Source organism: Dipodomys spectabilis, unplaced genomic scaffold, assembly GCF_019054845.1.
Source record: "Dipodomys spectabilis isolate Male_0828 unplaced genomic scaffold, ASM1905484v1 ptg000063l, whole genome shotgun sequence".
Lineage (NCBI taxonomy): Eukaryota > Metazoa > Chordata > Mammalia > Rodentia > Heteromyidae > Dipodomys > Dipodomys spectabilis.
The window spans coordinates 2,486,949-2,506,098 of NW_024870740.1; the positions used below are offsets into that span (position 1 = coordinate 2,486,949).

General features: G+C 38.2%; 1 protein-coding gene across 2 annotated transcripts; it reads right to left on the bottom strand.

Annotated features, from left to right (window-relative positions):
* Positions 1–157: 157 nt before the first annotated feature.
* Positions 158–18,410, bottom strand: Pex2 (peroxisomal biogenesis factor 2). Of its 2 annotated transcripts, XM_042680704.1 has the most exons (4): positions 18,298–18,410; positions 3,390–3,498; positions 2,479–2,534; positions 158–1,414 (listed from the first exon to the last, which is right to left on the bottom strand). In XM_042680704.1, exon 4 carries the CDS (start codon positions 1,395–1,397, stop codon positions 480–482), a length of 918 nt encoding a protein of 305 aa, XP_042536638.1. In that variant the 5' UTR covers positions 1,398–1,414; positions 2,479–2,534; positions 3,390–3,498; positions 18,298–18,410; the 3' UTR covers positions 158–479. The 2 variants fall into 2 exon arrangements, with proteins under 2 accessions (XP_042536638.1, XP_042536639.1); XM_042680705.1 differs by lacking the exon at positions 2,479–2,534 and having other exon boundaries at positions 158–1,412.
* Between the last annotated feature and the right edge of the window lie 740 nt (positions 18,411–19,150).

Genomic DNA, 19,150 nt, shown 5'->3' on the forward strand with positions numbered 1-19,150 from the left:
AGTCTGACAAATACAGACTGAACCTCTTTAAAACTGGCTTCAGGGAAAAGCTTAAAATAATAACAAAGACACTAGATCTTAAGGTTTAAAACAACAGGGTCTTAGGAGTGTTGGGTTTTGTTATTATGTCATCTCTGAAAATAAATGCACAGTTATCTCAAAGTCTCCAAAATACTTTTATTTTATTTTTTAGAGCTTTCTAGGAAGTTACAAAATGAAGAAATTTATTCAGCTGTTACCTCACAAAACTCTCCATTGTTCTTAATACTAAAAATTAAATTCAATGATTTAAAAACAATACATCAACACTAACAAAATATATTGAGAATCAAGTGGTTTCTAGTGAAGCCTGGAAAGGAACAGATCCAGCAGCTGGAAACCACAAGCCTTATAAAAGACACCTAAGTACGCTACTTAGAATGACTCATATTAAGGACTTAGGCATAATACAATTTTGATAAGAGAAACAATTTTAATTTCTAAAGAGAATTCACTTCGGACATCTCAACTCCTGATTTGAGAGGCTGCACACTGTGCACCTCTGTGCCACATTTAGGACAAGTAAAGTACATATCAAATAAGAAGCTGCTCTTAGCACAGTAATAACAGAAGACGTGATCGCATCCTAAGGTGTGAGGCATGGTGGGCCACTCTCCACACAGAGAACATTCTTTGCCACTGGTGGCTAACGCACTGTCACTACTAGGAGATCCAGTCAGAGGAATACACCATGATGACAGCTTGGCTTTCAACTTCTGGATATTGATGAGGGGTAAGAGAAATATCAGAAACTCAGCAAACCCATGCCAGAGAAGTTCCCTATTCATGTACTCAAAGCCAACTTCACGGACACTTTGGGGTTTGCAAAATACAGAATGAATGCCTAGGACACGCTCTGTCAAAGTTGCAAACTTTCCCTTTTGAAGGAATATCAAGAAATTAATCAGCTCCCCTAATTTTAAAAGTCCAACCACATAATTCATACCCTGTTTGACTCTCCCAAATGATGCAAAATGATGGTTTCGAAACAAATCATAGCATCGCTCTTCTAACCACCTCACACCAACTGTACAGACAGCATACCAGAGTTTCTGATTTTTACTTGGTGGCTGGTATTTTGAGTTAGGGGAAAAGTCATTTTTATACTGAATATTCAAGACTGACTGTCCCACAGTGGCATTTTTAGAGTAGATGGTGAATCTCCACAAGAAAAGCCACAAGAATGCTTTCAATTCTGGTTCAAAGCGAGCTAACAGCCCTGGTTTAAATCCATGAAAGCATTGAGTAAACTGGGACCAAACCAGCTGCTCCAGGGCCTTATTTAGTTCAAGCGCATCCAACTGACTTATTCTGAGCACTCTGTTTGTACTCTTTGTAATCTCTTCTCTGGGAGCCATGTCTTCTCCAAAGGTCTCTAGGAGAAAATACAATTAAGGAACTTAGTCAAACAGCTGCAACCTTGGACTACCTCCTCAACTTACACTTGGAAAACTATGGTTAACAACTGACAGGGACACACTGAAGATGGATCTTTCAGTTGGACAACAGCAGTAGAGTGAACAATTACTTTATACTTGGAATTTTTCTTTCTTTGCTCTCCTCCTTTTCTACGTCCTCATCCTCACATAAATCCTTTTGCTTTGTTGTGCTCCTCCCACCTCCACCTTGGTTCTTCCCATCGAGGAAATGCCAGTTGATGGGGCAGACAGGTAGGAAAAGGGAGAGGGAAATTTTTATATCCTACTTATGTAAACAGACCTTGGTCAGATGTTATGGTAGAGAAATATTAAAATCTTAATGCTAGAAATGATGAGTAGTGAAGAGTACTAATAGAAAAATGTGTGAATGTGATAATACAGTGGACTACTACTACTGAGAACATGATTCAAATGGTTAGGACAAGACTTCAGTTTAATATCTAGCACTTGCATTAACTTCAAAGGCATAGTTTTCAACTAGTAACTTCATCTTTCTCAAATATATTTTATAAAGAAATTTAGAAAGGAAAATAAATGAATAATCTCTATATGTTATTGACATACTATTGCAGAAAATAAGTACTAGCAAATATTATTGTGAAGCAACAGGAGTTCAGAAACAAAGAACTCAAAACACACACACATCACATGGTACTTTTTTTTTTAGCATTAAACATTTTTTTTAATTGTGAAAATACCACACAGAGGGGTTGTTTTGTATGTCACACGGTACTTTTTGAACAATAGTATGATATAAAATTATATTCTATGGCAATTTCATTAATCCACCAAGGAAACACATAAGTGCTAAAACAGAAAAATATTTAAATGGACTAGAAGCTGTTAAACAGCTAGTTATATATGACTGATTGACTCAAACATGGAGTCATTGCTGTAATTGAGTATACAGACTAGGATTTTAAATTTTATCAATAACCTGACAAACCCAAACCATGACCCAAATGTCATATTTTGGGGCTCTTTGTATGGTTTTACTTACATGTGGAATCCAAAAGAGAACTCATAAAAGCCAAAAGTAAAACTGGTTTCTAGGGCCTGTGAGAAATAGGGAGAAATTGATCAAATTCTACAAACTTCCAGTTACAAGATGAATAAGTTCTGAGGAGGTAATTTACAGCATAGTAGATATAATTAATAATTCAGTATCCATCAGAATTTTGGTTTTCAATGTCCTCACTCCCAAATCCCATTTACTTACACTTGCACACAATAATTAATGATGCCTGATGACAATGTGTTAATTAGTTGTGATAGGCAATGTAATGTATGTGTCTTTATGAAATCATCATGTAATCATTGTCCATTATACCTCAATAAGGGTGGGGAAAAAAGAAAATTGGCTTTGAACACACAGAATGTAATCATGTTCTTAAGGCTTTTGAAAGGTATACCACATTAAGAGAAGAACACAGAATTAACAAAGAAAGGCACAAATCCTGCTCATGTTTACTTCAACATGTGGCCATGTACTCTTGGAAAAGTCATTTCACTTAATCCTATGTCTTGGTTTTCTTACTTGAAATATAAAAAGTTAGAGACAAAAGGACCTCTAGTTCCTTCAATTCTACAACTTTGTGATTTTTACTATAAAGATGCTAAATGTTATATGGTCAAAAGACTGAGAAGTCTATGTTAAAAGTTGTAATTCCTAAATTTGGGGAAGTATTTGACAACAGAAGACATTTTGAAGAGGTAAGTTTTAATATTGTCCATGGATCCTAGGTGAGTTAGTAGTAGATAACTTTATGATTAACAAGTTCAAGAACAAAAAAGAAAAATGATCACTGAATAACTTGATGGAAAACACTGGTTATGTTTTCTATCAAATCAGATAAATGACAGGAATGTCCCTCAGCCACCAATGCCAAGTTCCTTCTGGGAAGAACTCACCTTTTCCTCTTTCTTCCACTCCCTCACGACCTGATAGCCAACAGCTATGATAGTAGAGATTGCTGCTGTGAGTTCTTCTGGGAAATCCCTGCCTCATACTTGCTAGGAGCTACAAGAAAGAAAAGAAGGGGTTAGAGAGACAGACAGAGTTCCCTGTCCTCATTTTACTACTCTGATTGCCAAGGACAATGGATTCTTTTGTCTAAAACATTTTTCCCATCCATTTGTTACCCTCTGTCTTCCACATACCTTTTCTTTTTCTTTTTTTTTGTTTGTTGTGAAAATACTGTACAGAGGGATTACAATTACATGGGCAAGACAATGAGTACATTTCTTATCAAGCATTGTAGCCTCCTCCTTTGTTTCCCCTTCCCATCCTCCCCTGGCCCCCCCCAATCTTCCTCCCCCTCCCCCACCAAAGTTGTAAAGTTCATTTTCGACATAAAGACTTGTACATCTCATTGTTGCAATGGGTCCACTTGTATCCTTATTTAAACGATTTGTTTTTTCCCTTCCCCTCCACAAATTATACCAACATCAAACCACATACCTTTTCATAAGTACTAGTTGTTCTCATTTCTTTAGTGGATGATACAAAATTGGTCTATTTCTGGTCCTTTAAAAAATCGCTCTCACTGCAAATATTCTAAAACCTAATTTTCAGTTTGCCTTCTTTCCTAAAGAAGAAACTTGGACATAGTGCCACCTCCTCTGGTTTTCTACTGGATTTTATTGTTTGCTCTCTTGTATCTTTGAAAGGACCATGTTCCCATTCTTTAACTGAGAAACTAAATATTGGATCAACCACCATTTCTTCCTGCCTCTCCAAATCTCACTGGTCGCTTGGCATTCTAGTCTTCTTCCTTCCTGGCATCTATGCTCTGTACATAAATTACTTTTGAATTATCTACTTCCTTCACTAGAGGATAAGTACACATACCATGACTATGCACTGCTATAATGGCTATTTGGGTAATCTCACGGTTGAATCATACCAACTATCACAGTTCCTGGTACACAAAGCACATTATACAAAATACTAGATGAACAGATAAATGAATAAAAAGGAAGTCTGATGTAGAAAATACAAGTTCCACCCATTAACCTTTAAAGTCATTTCCAATTACCATACCAGAATACTGCTAATTATTTAGTTTACCATGCCCATGGTACAATTGCTATCTACCAGCCAATGTGCTACAAGCAATGATACAAGACTATGACAGTCTCAATCCCTGTGCAGTTTATACTCTATTGGAGTGGGAGACATAAAGTTTTGCTTCATAATCATGCAAACACAGTGAGATGTGGTAAGTGATAAAGGGAAATTCAGGGCACTATGCTTCCAATGTACTTTAGAAGATAAGAGCCAGGTACTTGGACAGGTAGTATCTCAGCAGCCTTTGGGAAGGATTTTCAGTGTCCTTAAGGTAAAGGAAAGCAAAACTATTCCAAATAGAAGGAAAGGCCAGGGGGGGGTGAAGAGGGGAGTCCAAGAATGAGCAGAAAGCTAGATAGGACCCAAAGGCCCTAATAGCTGAGCTAAGGAGGATTCATTTCATAAAGAAGGTAAAAGAGACCCATTGAAGAGCTGTAACCAAGAACAAATCAGATCTGGCCACCAGGAGAGTGGATTAGAGGCTGTGAAAAGGACTGGAAATAGTATGATCAGTTAAGAGGCCATTAAAATAATGGTGAATAAATTATGGTCTAAATGAGAATGAAGAAAAGGTCATCACTGAAAGCTACAAGGTAGTAGAGGTGATTGGAGTAACTAGAGGGTGATCCAGCACTCTGAAATAGGAAAATCATACAGTGGTACAATGTTTGAAGGAAAAGATACTATATGCAATTTTCAAGATATACAGTTTGTATGAAGTGAAAAAGTTCAGTAGGAGGTTATATAAATGTGGGAGAGAAAGTCTGGGTGGTGTTTTTTTGTATGTTCAAGACATTTGAGGAATGACTAATTCAGTTTGCTTTACTTAATTAAATGCTAAAATTAGGAGGGAAGTGGTCTAAACAAATAGATCATGTCTACTTACAATATATTCAGCTTTGTTTCTAATGTTAAATCTTATTATAATAGCTTTTCACTGAGATGTATTCAGTCATATCCATGATAAATATGTATATTATCTTTAAGCATTCAATCTGTAGTGTGGTCTTCAGTATCACAATTCTGTATTCTCATTATTCCTCTAATCTAGTAGTTTTCAACATTAGTAGTTCATCAGAATGACTTATAGCATGTTAGATTACTGGGCCTCATTCCTATAATTTCGGATATAGTAGATCTGCAATGGGAATTCACACTTCCAAAAAACTGTCTGGTGATGTTAGAAAGTCCTGGACTAGTCTAATTCAAAACAAAATTCATACTTCTTTTTAAAGCTATCCACCCAGACATCTCAAGCTACATGTCAGCCCTCTGTTAGAGTCATTTCAGGCTAGTTCTCAACTCTATATCTACAGGAGCTGTTACAAAGTTTTCACTGACTCAATCCTTTCTACTAAGTAATGTGACATTAAAGATCATTCACTAATTCTACAAATGTCCTAGTCATAATAGGTGTTTGCAGAAATACAGCTGTCTTTGTTATTATTTAAAAATTCTAAGGTACAGAAAGGGAGGCAGAAGGATAAACAGCCAACTAAAGTAATAACATTTCAAAGTAAAAACATCTCAATAGGGGAAGGTTTACAAACATATACACACACTGCTTTTCTCATTTTGTTATGCAGCTAACAAATTATAATTTGATTATATCACTCATGTACCAGAAGCTAAAAAACAATATAAACTGTGTAAACTAATCCAAATATAAATTATTTGCCCATTCTTACTGAATGAATTCTTCTTACTTCATTGTTACTCCTGTGACAAAGTAGGGATGTTGGACACAAAGTAGCCCAAACCTGTCTCCATCTCTGAAACTGTATAACTCATCGTGTCCCGATGAAATGTTTTAATTACTGCCTTTGTGCCCCTTTCATATGCTATAAAACAGTTGCCTTCCTTCTCAGCTAGTCCAATTGCCCCCAACTATTTGTAATTCACATTCCAACTCTATTTCAATATTCTCCATGACATCTTCAAAACTATTCCCATTTCCATTAATTATTAGCATTTTAAAACTCTGCCTCCTCCATGTGATCTGTGATCCCAGTCAGTTATGAAAATACACATCCTTTTTCCCTATCTTTTTTAAAATTAAATTTTCTATTGTGAAAATGCTGTACAGAAGGGTTACAGTTACATGCACAAGGTAATGAGTACATTTTTTAAAAATAAGTTTTTTAAAATAAGTTTTTTTATTGTGAAAAATACTGTACAGAGGGGTTACAATTACATGAGAAAGGTAATGAGTACATTTCTTATCAAGCACTGTTGCCTGCTCCTTTGCTTTTCCCCTACCATCCCCTCCCTCCTGCTCTCCCCTGCCTAAATAGTAAAGTTCATTTTTTAACATAGTGTCTTGTACATCTCATTGTTACAATGGATCAATCTGTATCCCTATTTAAACAATGTTTTTTCCCTTCCCATCCCCAAATTATACTAACATCAAATACAGTGAAAACAGGGGTTATACCGTGGGGGAGCAACATACAAAGCAACAAAAATATCACATGGTACCTTACAACTACCTTAGAAACAATAGCAAGCAAGAAAAAAAAAAAAACTTGTGTCCCTATCTTGGGGTTCATTTCCCTTAACATCATCTTATCTGATATCTTTTGCTTGACCCAGACATATACTAGCTATTGCAAATAAGGGAAACCATGGGACCTATGTTTCTTTGGGCTGGCTTACTTCACTTAAGATAACTTTTTTTTCCAAGTCTTTCCATTTCCTAACAAATGGAGCAATGTCATTCTTTCTGATGGAGGCATAGAATTCCACTGTGTATATATACCACATTTTCTTGATCCATTCATCTACTGAGGGGCATCTGGCTTGGTTCCATATCTTAGCTATGGTAAATAATGCTGCAATAAACACAGTTGTGCTGGTAGCTTTGGTATGGTCTTGTTTGTGATCATTCGGGTAAATGCCCAAAAGTGGGATTGCTGAGTCATAGGGGAGCTCTATGTGGAGTCTTTTGAGGAACCTCCATACTAGTTTCTAAAGTGGTTGAACAAGTTTACACTCCCACCAACAATGCAATAGGGTTCCCTTCAGTCCACATCCCCTCCAGCATCTGCTCTTTTCAGAGCTTCAGCATCGCAAAGGACATAGCTAGCAAGATCAATCCACGGATTGGGAGAAGTTCTTCACTAGCCATACAACCGACAAAGGTCTCATATTTAAAATATACTTGGAACTTAAAAAATTAAATACTCCAACAACAAATCCTCAAAGAAACAACTGCTCGATAAATAAGATGGCTAAAGACTTAAAGAGAAACTTCTCTGAAGAGGAAATAAGAATGGCCAAGACACATGAAGAAAGGTTCAACCTCTCTAGCCATAAAAGAAATGCAAATGAAAACAACATTGAGATTCCACCTTACCCCAGTTAGAATGGCTATAATCAAGAACTCTTTCCTATCTTGAATGTAATTGAGTGAAGGAAAAATACCTTCTCCTTCTTCCTCCCCATCCCTTTCCTTCTTTTCTTTCATACCATGACTGGTGCTTGAATTCAGGGCCTTGCACTTTTGCTTAGGTTTTTCCTTGAAGGCTGTCATTCTACCAATTGAGCCATAGCCTCAACTCCTACATTTTGCTGTTTATGTGGAATTAAGAGTCTCTTGATTTTGTCTGCTGGGATTGGCTTCTAACCTTGATCCTCAGAACTCAGCCTACTGAACAGCTAGGATTGTAGGCGTGAGCTACTAATGGCTGGCTTTACCTTAACTCAAATTTCTCAAAGCACCTGCCACATTTTCAGTGACTTTGATAATTTTAACCAGTTTTCCTCAAGTAATATTCTATAATCATTTGTTTTGTGTTGAATGTAGCTTAATTAATTCTGCACCTTGTCCCGATTACATGTTCTCTGGTCAGTAAAGAAACTATTTTATCGTCAAACTACTCTTGGAAAGCTCTGCTGACACTAGACATTAATGTAAGTCACCAATGTAAGTCCAGCACAACCAGTCACCAATGTAAGTTCAACACACCCATGTCCGCATTACAAGACAGTTTTTGTTTTTTTTGGGGGTCTGGTCGTGGGGCCTGAACTCCAGGCCTGGGTGCTGTCCCTCAGCTCTTCAGCTCAAGGCCAACGCTCTACCACTTGAGCCACAGTTCCACTTCTGGCTTTTTGCTTTATGTGGTGCTGAGGAATTGAACCCAGGGCCTCAGGCATGCAAGGCAAGCGCTCTATCACTGAGCCACCTTCCCAGCCCCCAAGACAGCTTTTACAGTGAAGTACCAGAAAAAATGTTTGGCTTGTCTTAAAAGGCCATTGGGTCCACTCAAGTACTACAATTATAACAGTTTCAGATTATTGCTAAAAAAATACTTTATTAATCTTGAAGCTCTAACAATGACCATACTGTGGGGCTCACAGTAGCTGCTTAATAAATGTTTGTAGAACTTCCATGAAACAGAGTGAGTGATTTGATGACCAGTCAATATGACAGCTGAATACTATGAGTGCTTGTCTAGATGAAGTGTATGGTTAGGAAAGGTATCCCTCTTTCAGGTCCTACACTGATATTTTGTGAGAAAGCAGTAAAGGGAATAGTTTCTCAGAGGTATCATCTATTTCTGGAGGAACTCTAATCGAGAACATTTAGTAAAGACAGGAATTTGTAATGACTGCCAGAAAAGGACACTTAACAAAGTCTCTAACAGATCCAAATTTTAACAATACTTATAAAAAATTCTTTCTTATCCCTTCTGTTATAGTTTAACATTTTTTTCTTTCTTTTTTTTCCCTCCCAGGCCTGGCCTCAGTATAGATTAGGAACAGCTGGGCTTGATCTCGTTCGTACGTAACTCTTTAATAGACCAAAAGACTTATTATTAAACTGCTCTTCAGCTTTTGCTCTTCCAGATGAATAATTTCTGGTTTTGTGTGTGTGTGTGTGTGTGTGTGTGTTTTAGGTTTTATTTTCCAAGTTTTAGTCATTTTTTTGTGACTTCTTTTAAACATAGAACAAACACTTCCCATTACATACCGTAGTTTATTAAAGTGGAATACCTCTCCTACATTCTCTATTGCTATATTCCATTAGGCAACTGTAATAAAGTAGAAAGCAGCAGATTTAAAATCAAACAGACTTGGATTTAAATTCTCGTTCTGTCACTTAATTGCTACATGATCTTAAAACGAATTCACTAGCCTTAGATTCTTCTCTGAAGAGTTACAAATAATAGCTACCTAACAAGGGTGCTGAGATTAAATTAGCTAATGTTATGAAAGTGGCTTAGAAAGTATAAAGAATACTTATTAGAACATTGTTACTACTTTGGCTTGGGATAGACATAAAAACAAAAAGACTCAGTTTATTTTGGCAAATCTCATTTGAAAAGACTGTGATCTTCATTATTACTCATACTAATGCCTTAATCAACCTATGTCAAAAGAACGTTTTTCCAGGAAATATTGAGTACCCTATTAAAATATAATTGTGGCAGTTAAACTGTGAACATGATGTCACCATTATGTGTACCTATGGGAGGGTCAGGAAGGAAGGGGAGGTACAATCATGTATGGTTCAGTAGGGCTCATCTCTTTCTGAATATGAATCTTGTGTAAAATGAGATGATACAATGAAATTCCCAGAGAATGGGATATATTCCAACATTATGGGCTCTTTTGACAATTTAACCCCATCTACACAGTTGTACTGTTAACCTATGAGAAAAAAACAAAAACAAAAAACTCAAAAATGTACAGTCAGTCTGACTGACTGTAGGGTGCTTTGCTCCACTGGGCACACATGGTATAGGCAGGCCAAGACAAGCATCTAAGCTTGAGTTCATCATCAACACTTTACATTCAGTACTTCCTCTCCCTCATCCCATCCTACTCCCCATTTTCTAGCACTTACAGATATGCTGGTATACTGGTTTTTGAGGACAGTGCCCAAGAGCAGAAAAACTAAAGAAATAAAAATAACGGGAAGTTCAATTAACTAGATTATTGAAACCTCTTTCTTTGCAACAGGATAAAATGTGACAAATAGGAAAATGCCATAAATGCTTTGAAATCACACAAAACTATTATTGGCATTAATTCAAACAGTTTAAGTGAATCCTTATTCTCTGGCAATAGGTTATTCAATTTTAGTCAATATCTATTGAATACTTATATTAGGCATCTAAATATTTAATTCTTAGTAATTTTCTTTTTTTCAAGTTTTTTTTGTTTTTTTTTTTAGAATAGGACATAACTGTAAGCAGGACTAGTCATGGATCTCTAATAGATCTCGAAATGTGAAAACACTATAAACAAAGATCACAAAACTTTCCAGACAGAAAACATAAAAATGGTATTTAGGGCAAGGGAACAGGTTGTACAAAAGCCCTGACACATGTGTGCTCCTGGCCCAGGTCTAGCCAGGGCATCTGGGGCTGGGTTTCAGCATGAACAGCACACATTATTATTTAGTCTTGTCACTGTGGTTGCATCTATCCCCTGGAAGCAAAGAGACAAGTAACCTGCTATGAAGAGAGCAGAGCAGACTGGCAGAAAAGACTGGCTAAAGGGTCAATAGGACACACTGTAGAAAGCTCCCATTTCAAGGAAATGGCAGGATTCTGTAAATAATCATCAAAAAGAAAAGATATAACAGAGTACAATTTTATAAAATTAACCTGATGGCATGGTTTGGCAGTGCAAGAACTCTGTACCCTTAACAAATTCAATAAAAAAGTAATGCATATGGAAAAAAATTAACCTGATGAAGACGGACTCAAAGGAAAACTACTGTTCCAGAAGATCCTTGTAGGAGATTCCTACAAGGCAAGAGTATATCCAAGGGGGATGCTAACAATTTTCTGAGAAAAAAAAAGTCAAAGTAATAACTTCATTAAAAATTATGGAACTCATAAAGGAGATTACAGTTTCCTTATAGTTTGGATCCAAAAAGACAAATCCCTCCTATTTTTGATAAGCACTCAGTGCTATCCTGGTTTCTGTTACACTGTCTACTAGTACTGACACTCAACCAACCATTGGTCAGTCTATTTCTACTTTACTTTCAAGAATTTAAGCAAGCTTTAACAATGTCCATATTATTGGTTCAATTTAGTTTCATAAACGTATACCCAAATTTGAATATTTAAAAGTGCAAGCTACAATTTTATATTTTTAAAGTTGGGACCATACTGAATAAAAACAAATGGCACTAAATTTAATTTACATGTCTTTTGTTTTCAGGATGTAAAAAATAGACAATGCTTTCCTCTAATCTAACTTCTAAAACCAATCCTGTCACGCTTTCCCCTATACCAAACCATACTAACTTTTAGATTCTACAAGGCCAACCCAGGGGAAAACATTTATTAGGCAGGCAGAAAGATACATAAAAGTAATTAAATTTTTAATTTGCAATATAAATAATGTTAAAGAAGTTTACCAGTTAAGGATATGTGAAAAGGATGCTTAAGCAAAATTAAGACCAGATTAAAAAAAAGTATGTGCTAGGGTTAGTGTGATTAACTTGTCACATAAATATGTTTAAGACAAAATGATCCAGCACTAAAAAACTATTAAAAAAAGGTCTCCTGCTGACATTTTATCACTAGACATGTCACACTGCTTTTCTTTCAAGGAAAAACAAAAACCAACCCTGAAAGTGTGTATATAAAGAACAACAACCTACACACTTATTCTTAAGTAATTCATGCTTTCTTATTTTTTTTTTATTTTCCCAAATAAAACCTTTTCCAATTATATCATATTTAAAAGCAAAACAATATGCCTGTTTCTCACTGAAGGAGGAGGGAAATTCCAGGATGCACTTTAGAGCTGTTATTGAATATAGTACAAATTATGAATGGATATATTTTACTTAAAAACATGTTATTGACAGAAATCTATCAATAATAATGTGGGTATTGTCAAGGGCCTGTCAATATTAATGTAATTATGATTAAGGGGATAACATGGATTTTAGCTATAATACCAAGTAACATCTCCTCTGTTGCTGCTATCAATATACACATTATTATTGACCTGTTCTGAGACTCTCAGTACTAGATGTATTACCATTAAACATATTTGTCAATGCATACTGCCTACAGAAATTCCACATTTAAATTTACAGTCTTGTAAACTTTGTCAGCAGAAACATGTAATTTCCAATTAATCTTTAAGATATTATATTCACCCTCACACTCTTGTCAGACTGCTCTTTTTCGAGTCAACAATAATCACCTGATTTTTTTCCTTCTATGACAACATCATAGCCACCTTATCTTAACGTAATAATCAAAGTGGATGATAGGGCCAGAAATTCATTTGACTTTAAAAGTTTTGACTAATTATAAGGTTATGAGAATAGCCTCAATGATTGGTGATCTTAAGTTTGGAACCTACATACTCTACTATTTTATTTCCTTTGTGTAGCTACATGAATTTACTGTCCATTGTATTGAAATCAATACTAATAAATGGGACATGCATCAAAAAGGGATTTAACAGGACACCAATTCCCAGAACACAGTTCAAACACAGGTAAAAGAAAAAAGCTATGGCTGAGACCCATCAGAATGCTATGACTTCTGGTACTCTAAACAGGACTAGAACAGTAACTCAAATCCCACTTCTGTCACAGACTTGCTAAGTGACTTGAGACTGTTCTGTTCCTGCCTTAACCATATATAAACTGTCTCAACAGTTCACAGATCACTGATGTTATATATCCCACTCAGTTACATTTGGATTTAGCCATGACATGGAATATTTTTAAACTGAGAAAATTTGATTCTAAATTTTTCTTAAGTTCAATGCAATTCTCAAGAAACTTTCAAGATTTTTCTCTTTGCAGGATAGTATATATACCAGAGCTAACCTTAAAAAAAGTATATATTTCTTGCAAAGATGAGTAATGATAAATAGAAAGGAGAGGGGAAAATAGTTCTCTTCATTTCAAGGAGGAAATTCAAAGTAAATATTATAATTTTCAAGACTACAATTAGTCTTACACAATAAACTGAGGGATTTATCTTAGCTACAGTATTATTTTTTGGGTAATTAAATTGAAAACAGAATTTATAATACTTTGGCTTAGTTTCATACCTACGCTTTTAAATAAAAAGCAAGGTTCTTACAGTCTTTTAGCAAGGTTGTATTTGAGTCTTTATGGGAGAAATTTTGGACCTAGAATTGTGGCACATACCTGTACACAGAGGAGGATAGTAGTTTGAGGCCAACCCTGGCAAATTAGTGAGGTTTTACATAAAAAACAAGCTTGAAATGGTGGCACACACCTGTAGTACCATTTGGTTGGAAGGCAGAAAGAATATTGTGGCCAGAGGCCGGTCTGGGAAGAAGTTCAAGATCTTATTTGAAATAATAAAAGCAAAAAGGACTAGGGTATGCACAAGTGGTAGAGTCCCTAAATTCAATCCACAGTACTACTAAGAACAAAACAACTAAGAAAACATTGCAAAAAATGAACAGATATTTAGCTCTAGACAAGTCATTTTACTATGCTATGTTTTTTCATCTACTGAAGCAGTAGGCAACTGTAGAAAAAGTCTACCCCCCCCATCCAGAATTATAGGAACAAGCAGTGCTGTAGAAAACTTTGGAGGGGAAGGAATTTTTAAGTCATTTCCAGCTGCAGAAATGATCATGTTGAACAGAGCTTGGAAAATGCTAAAGTAGAGAAATCTGAGCAGGCAGGACACATGAGAAAGAAACACTCTTCACAGAAAGTCATAGCAACATTAAAGAAAATGACCCCAAAAAAGTTGTTAGTTTAAAATCATAGTAAACACCTATCATTTACCAGTAATTTATAAGCAATAACTATACTTAATGGCCATGCTTAATATTAAACAGTAAAAGATTTCACCCTTATTAAGAAAGATGTTCTTTTATTATTTCTATTCTAAAATATGAAGCAAGAGGACAGAGAGATGACTGACATATATAAAATCACATGGTTACAAGTGGCAGAGCCATTGCCAAGATGGTGGGAATACAAGGTAAACAACTACTTTAAGATGGTACCAAACGGCACAAGGAGTTTCTTTAAAGGACATGAACTATTGCAAAAAATCCTCCTTCAAGAATGAACAAACAAAATAATAGACATGTAGGAAGGTTCTTTATAACCAAATACTTGAGTAGCATTCCAAATGACTTGAAAATTATTGGAACATGCATTTACTTATACCTTATGTGGTACAACAGAATATACAAATAATCCCCAAAGGAATCAAGTTGGATTCCCAAAGGAATATTACTGAGAAATATTACTGATCAGATAGTATATATTTTCTTTTCATTCTTTTTACTGAATCTGACAGCACAATAGGTATTATCATCCCTATTCTTATTTGCTTATTTATTGTCTTGCATTTATTATTTTATTTTTGGTGGCTCTAGGGCTTGAACTCAGAGCTTTATACTCACTCAGTGTGTTTGCTTGTCAATGCCCTACTACTTGAGCTATACTCCAGCCTTGCTTTTGTTTGTAGTGATTTTGGAGATAGAGTCGAGTGGGCTTGTCTGCCAGAGCTGGCTTCCAGCTATGATCCTCTGAATCTCAGCCTTCTGGGTAGCTAGGATTGTAGGTGTGAGACATCTGTGTTTGGCTTATAAGAAGACAAAAATTAATGCTTGGGGAGATTTAACTATCTATCTATAAGGTTAAGCTACCAATGAATATATTTTGGATGAAGACTAGAAAAACTGTGGAACAAGAAAGGAAGTTAATAGACTAGTCCCTGCTAACTGTGGACCAAGTTTAATTCCATAGAATGCAAAACAAATCCCCCTCAGGGATTATCCTACAGACAAGAGAGGCCGCCACACACTCGGAACTACAGATAGGGGAAAGAAGTGAAAGGCATGTAATAGAGTCTGTGATTCCCAGGTTTCATCTCATCTATACTCCCTGACCCTTTATATATGTGGTCAAAGGACAGCCAAAGGGCTTAAATGTCAAACCTGAACAAAGGGAATAAATAGGTGGGCGAAACAATGAGGTAGTCCTTTAACTATTACTGCACCCACTATTTGCAAAATAGTGTGATGCCAACTTATCCACTAGAAGGGGAGTTCAGTCATGCTTAAAACCATTACTCAAGAGCTCTGGATTTTTGTGTTTTAATAATAAGGAAATGCAATGTGGATGGAATTTTATTTCCCCTATTGGCAGGCAAGTAAATAGGGAGAGCACAGATAAAAAGTAGAGTAGAGTGAAAAGTAATACAGAAAAGAGCATTCTGCTTGGGAATATATGGAAAAGATCAACAGCCAGTGCTGGGAAGGACAGATGATGTTAGACATACATCCTTGTCCCTACATCCATTACCATAGGTAGAGACCATAGAGCTGGGCTTAAGGTGCCAGTCATGTTCACAAATGGAGAGCAGTTTCCTGTATATTCTAAAAGAATGGAAAAGGGACATAAATGATGAGAAACTTGTGATGAAATCTCAGGAAAAGATAAAGGGAGCAGATAACATGCTGTTTGGTGTCTAACCAAGATCATCAAGGGAGGAAGCAATTTTGAATAGAATCATTCAAAACAGAAACAGAAATTGTGGATATGACACACATTTTCCTTTTGTAGTAGTAACTCCTTCACAGGGTGTGCAAGAGCAATAGAAACTTTAAAATTGTGCTATGAAGCCAGGGGCTGGTGGCTCACACCTGTAATCCTAGCTGCTCAGGAGGCTGAGATCTGAGGATCTCATTTTAAAGCCAGCCCCAGCAGGAAAGTCAATGAGACTCTTATCTCCAATAAATCTCTAGAAAACCTGAAGAGGCACTATGGCTCAAGTGGTAGAGCACTAGCCTTGAGCTAAAGAACTCCAGGACAAGGCCCAGGCCCAGAGTTCAAGATCTACAACCAACAAAAACAAACAAACAAAAAATTGTGCTGTGAAGAAAACATGGGGCTAGAACTCAGATCTTTCCCAGAGATGTGATGATGGAAAGGTCCACCAATATCTTTCAGGTTCATTTATTGAAGGTATAAAATGGACAATACCTACCCCCTCCCTCTTCTAAAGATTATGATAAACAGTAATTTAAGCCAGATTTTTCTTGATAAAATAAAGGAACATGAGAAAGGGAGAAACACAAGAAGTTAGATTTCTGTTCATAAACAGAATTAAATATGAAATGTACATCTATAAAAGAAATGAAATCAAATATGGACACTTGTATCTGTTAGATATAGACCAGTTGTGAATTCACAGGTAATTCTAGAAAACTACAATAATCAAATGTACATGTGTATCATTAACTTTCATGTTAGAAGGAAGGACAGATCATCTAGTCTAAGATTCATGTTAAATTTTCTTAACAGGAACACCGCTATAAAAGTAAAACACATAAATAGCTGTTCTTGTTAAAATACAGTTGAAAGTCTGCTTGCTTTGTCTCTCCCTGCATGGCTCCAGGAAATTTCTACAAAAGTTCTTTTATGGAACAATTTTAAAACCACAGATTGAGTGCTACTTCTAATTCCTAAAAAATGAGAATTAGGCCAGAAGGTAAAGTTGGCCCATGGCAAACCAGAATCAGGACTAGAATCCAATCCTTTGAATTTTAGTATTCTTCTCTACTGGGTCCTGAAACTTTTGACTTCTTTTCCTTTCTGTTGTTTTTAAGAAAACCAAAAAACACCAAAAACAAAACTGACATTCTCATTTTGATGTGGACTTCTACTACCTTTTCATATCTTCTAGTTTAAGGTCATTGAACTCTGGATACCAGTAACTGAAGATAACAGGGGAGATAAGAGAAGTTAAGAATACAAAAGGCAAAGAAAAAAGAAAGGCTTACTGTGCCACGTTCACTCTGTTCTGGTTTAACTGTAGGTACCCCATTCGTGGAAGGTGTTTTGACTACCAACTGAAGGGTAGGCGAGGCATCTATAGCTCTGAAAGTGTTTACAATTGTCAAGATAAAAGTCTGACCCAAGGTGCCAAAGAAGAATGCCAGAACATGTTGGATTTGAACTTTCAACTGTGTCTCATTTTGTGCCAAGTCTTTGCTGCCACTACCATTTCAGTTTGTGGAAAATGAGCACCCAAACCAACATGTAAACACACACACACACACACACACACCCCTTTTTAGGATCCAGAAGCAAAACACTAGCAAGGAACTCTCAAATGGCTGGTTCACTATCATCGGGATCCATAATATAGACTTTTCCCTTACCAATTTTGTTACGACCAAAAAAAAAAAATTTTTCAGTGTCTCTTTCCTCCTAAGAAAACTCAAACTGCTTAAATTGTGTGTTTTTTTGGGAGGGGGGCAAATAGGATCCTTCTCAACGCAGGAGCCTTCAATACAATGGAAAGCTTGGGGGAAAAAGCCGCATGCATCAGATCTACCAGGCGGTGCCATTTTCATGCTCGAGCACCCAGTATTCCAACCCACCGCCCTCCATCCCGGGCCGGGCCAGGTCCCGCCAGGGTGCGCACGCCGCCCCGGCCCCTAGGGCGGGAGAAGAGCCCCCGGCCTGGTCTCTGTGGATAACTAAGGCGTGGATCGTGGGGAGGCTACACCCCACCCGTGTTCCTGCTTCTTTTCCCGGGTTGCTGTTGTTTATTTTCATGGCGCGATCGTAAGGGCGCTGGGGAGCAGCCGTCTGAGGATTATTATTGCCTTTCCCGACAGCCAAGGCTCCCGCTCCGCTGCTTCCAGGAAGCCAATCAGCAGTGCGGCTCGGCGGGCGGAGGGAGCCGCGAGCCCGCCGGCCCCGCGCCGGGCCTCGGCCGCACGCCGCTCCTCCGCGCGCGCGCGCACACTGACCTTAGGCGCCGGCCAACTTTTCCTCAAACAACATCTTCTGGCAAGCTTGGCTTTTCCTACTAGAAAATAGGTTCTCGAAGCTTCCGGAACTCGCGGGCTTCCGGAGCGACAGAGGACCCGGAAGTGTCTTAAAAAAAGAAGAAAGAAAAAAAAAAAGAAAAGAAAGAAAGGGAAATGACTCCACGGAGCTGCAGTGCGTGGGGAAGGCCCGGGAGGGCCCAGCTAGGAAGGACTCCGACAGCCGAGCGGCCGAGCAGCCGAGCAGCCGAGCGGCCGAACAGGAGCCCGGAGCCCGAGAGCCGAAGGGCCGAAGCAGACACTCCACGCGCGCTGATTGGTCGGAGCAACTGTCTTCTGATTGGCGGGACAGCCACGAACCGGTCAGCCCCGAGTCAGGGGCCGGGCGTAAAGAGGCTGAGGTGGCCGCAGGGTCGCGCGGGTGCCCCGGCTCCCAGAAGGGAGGCAGGTTGCCTGGGGTGTGCGGACGCCGCTGCGGGGCGCCGGGTTAGCGCCGCCGGGTGGAGGCCGGGCGCCTCCGCACCCGCGGCTCTCCTTGCTGGTCCTGGGAGGCGGGCTTGCTGAGGGGTCGCCTCGAGTGGAAGCGAGCCCGGGGTTTGTGCACGGAGGCGCGTGTCCGGGCCGTGTGGCGGGCTCGGCAGGGCGGGGGAGAAGAGGGCTGGTGTCCGGACGGGTCAGTCCGCCCCTCCAGGGCTGGGGTCGCAGGGACCCGGTAAATCCACCGCCCTGGGCACCAGGCTGCAGAGTTCGCGCCTGGAGGCGCCCCAGGTCTCAGGTCTGGACCCCGGAGTACAGGGTACCCAGGGAAAATGGTGGTGGGGTTTCTGGGATGGGG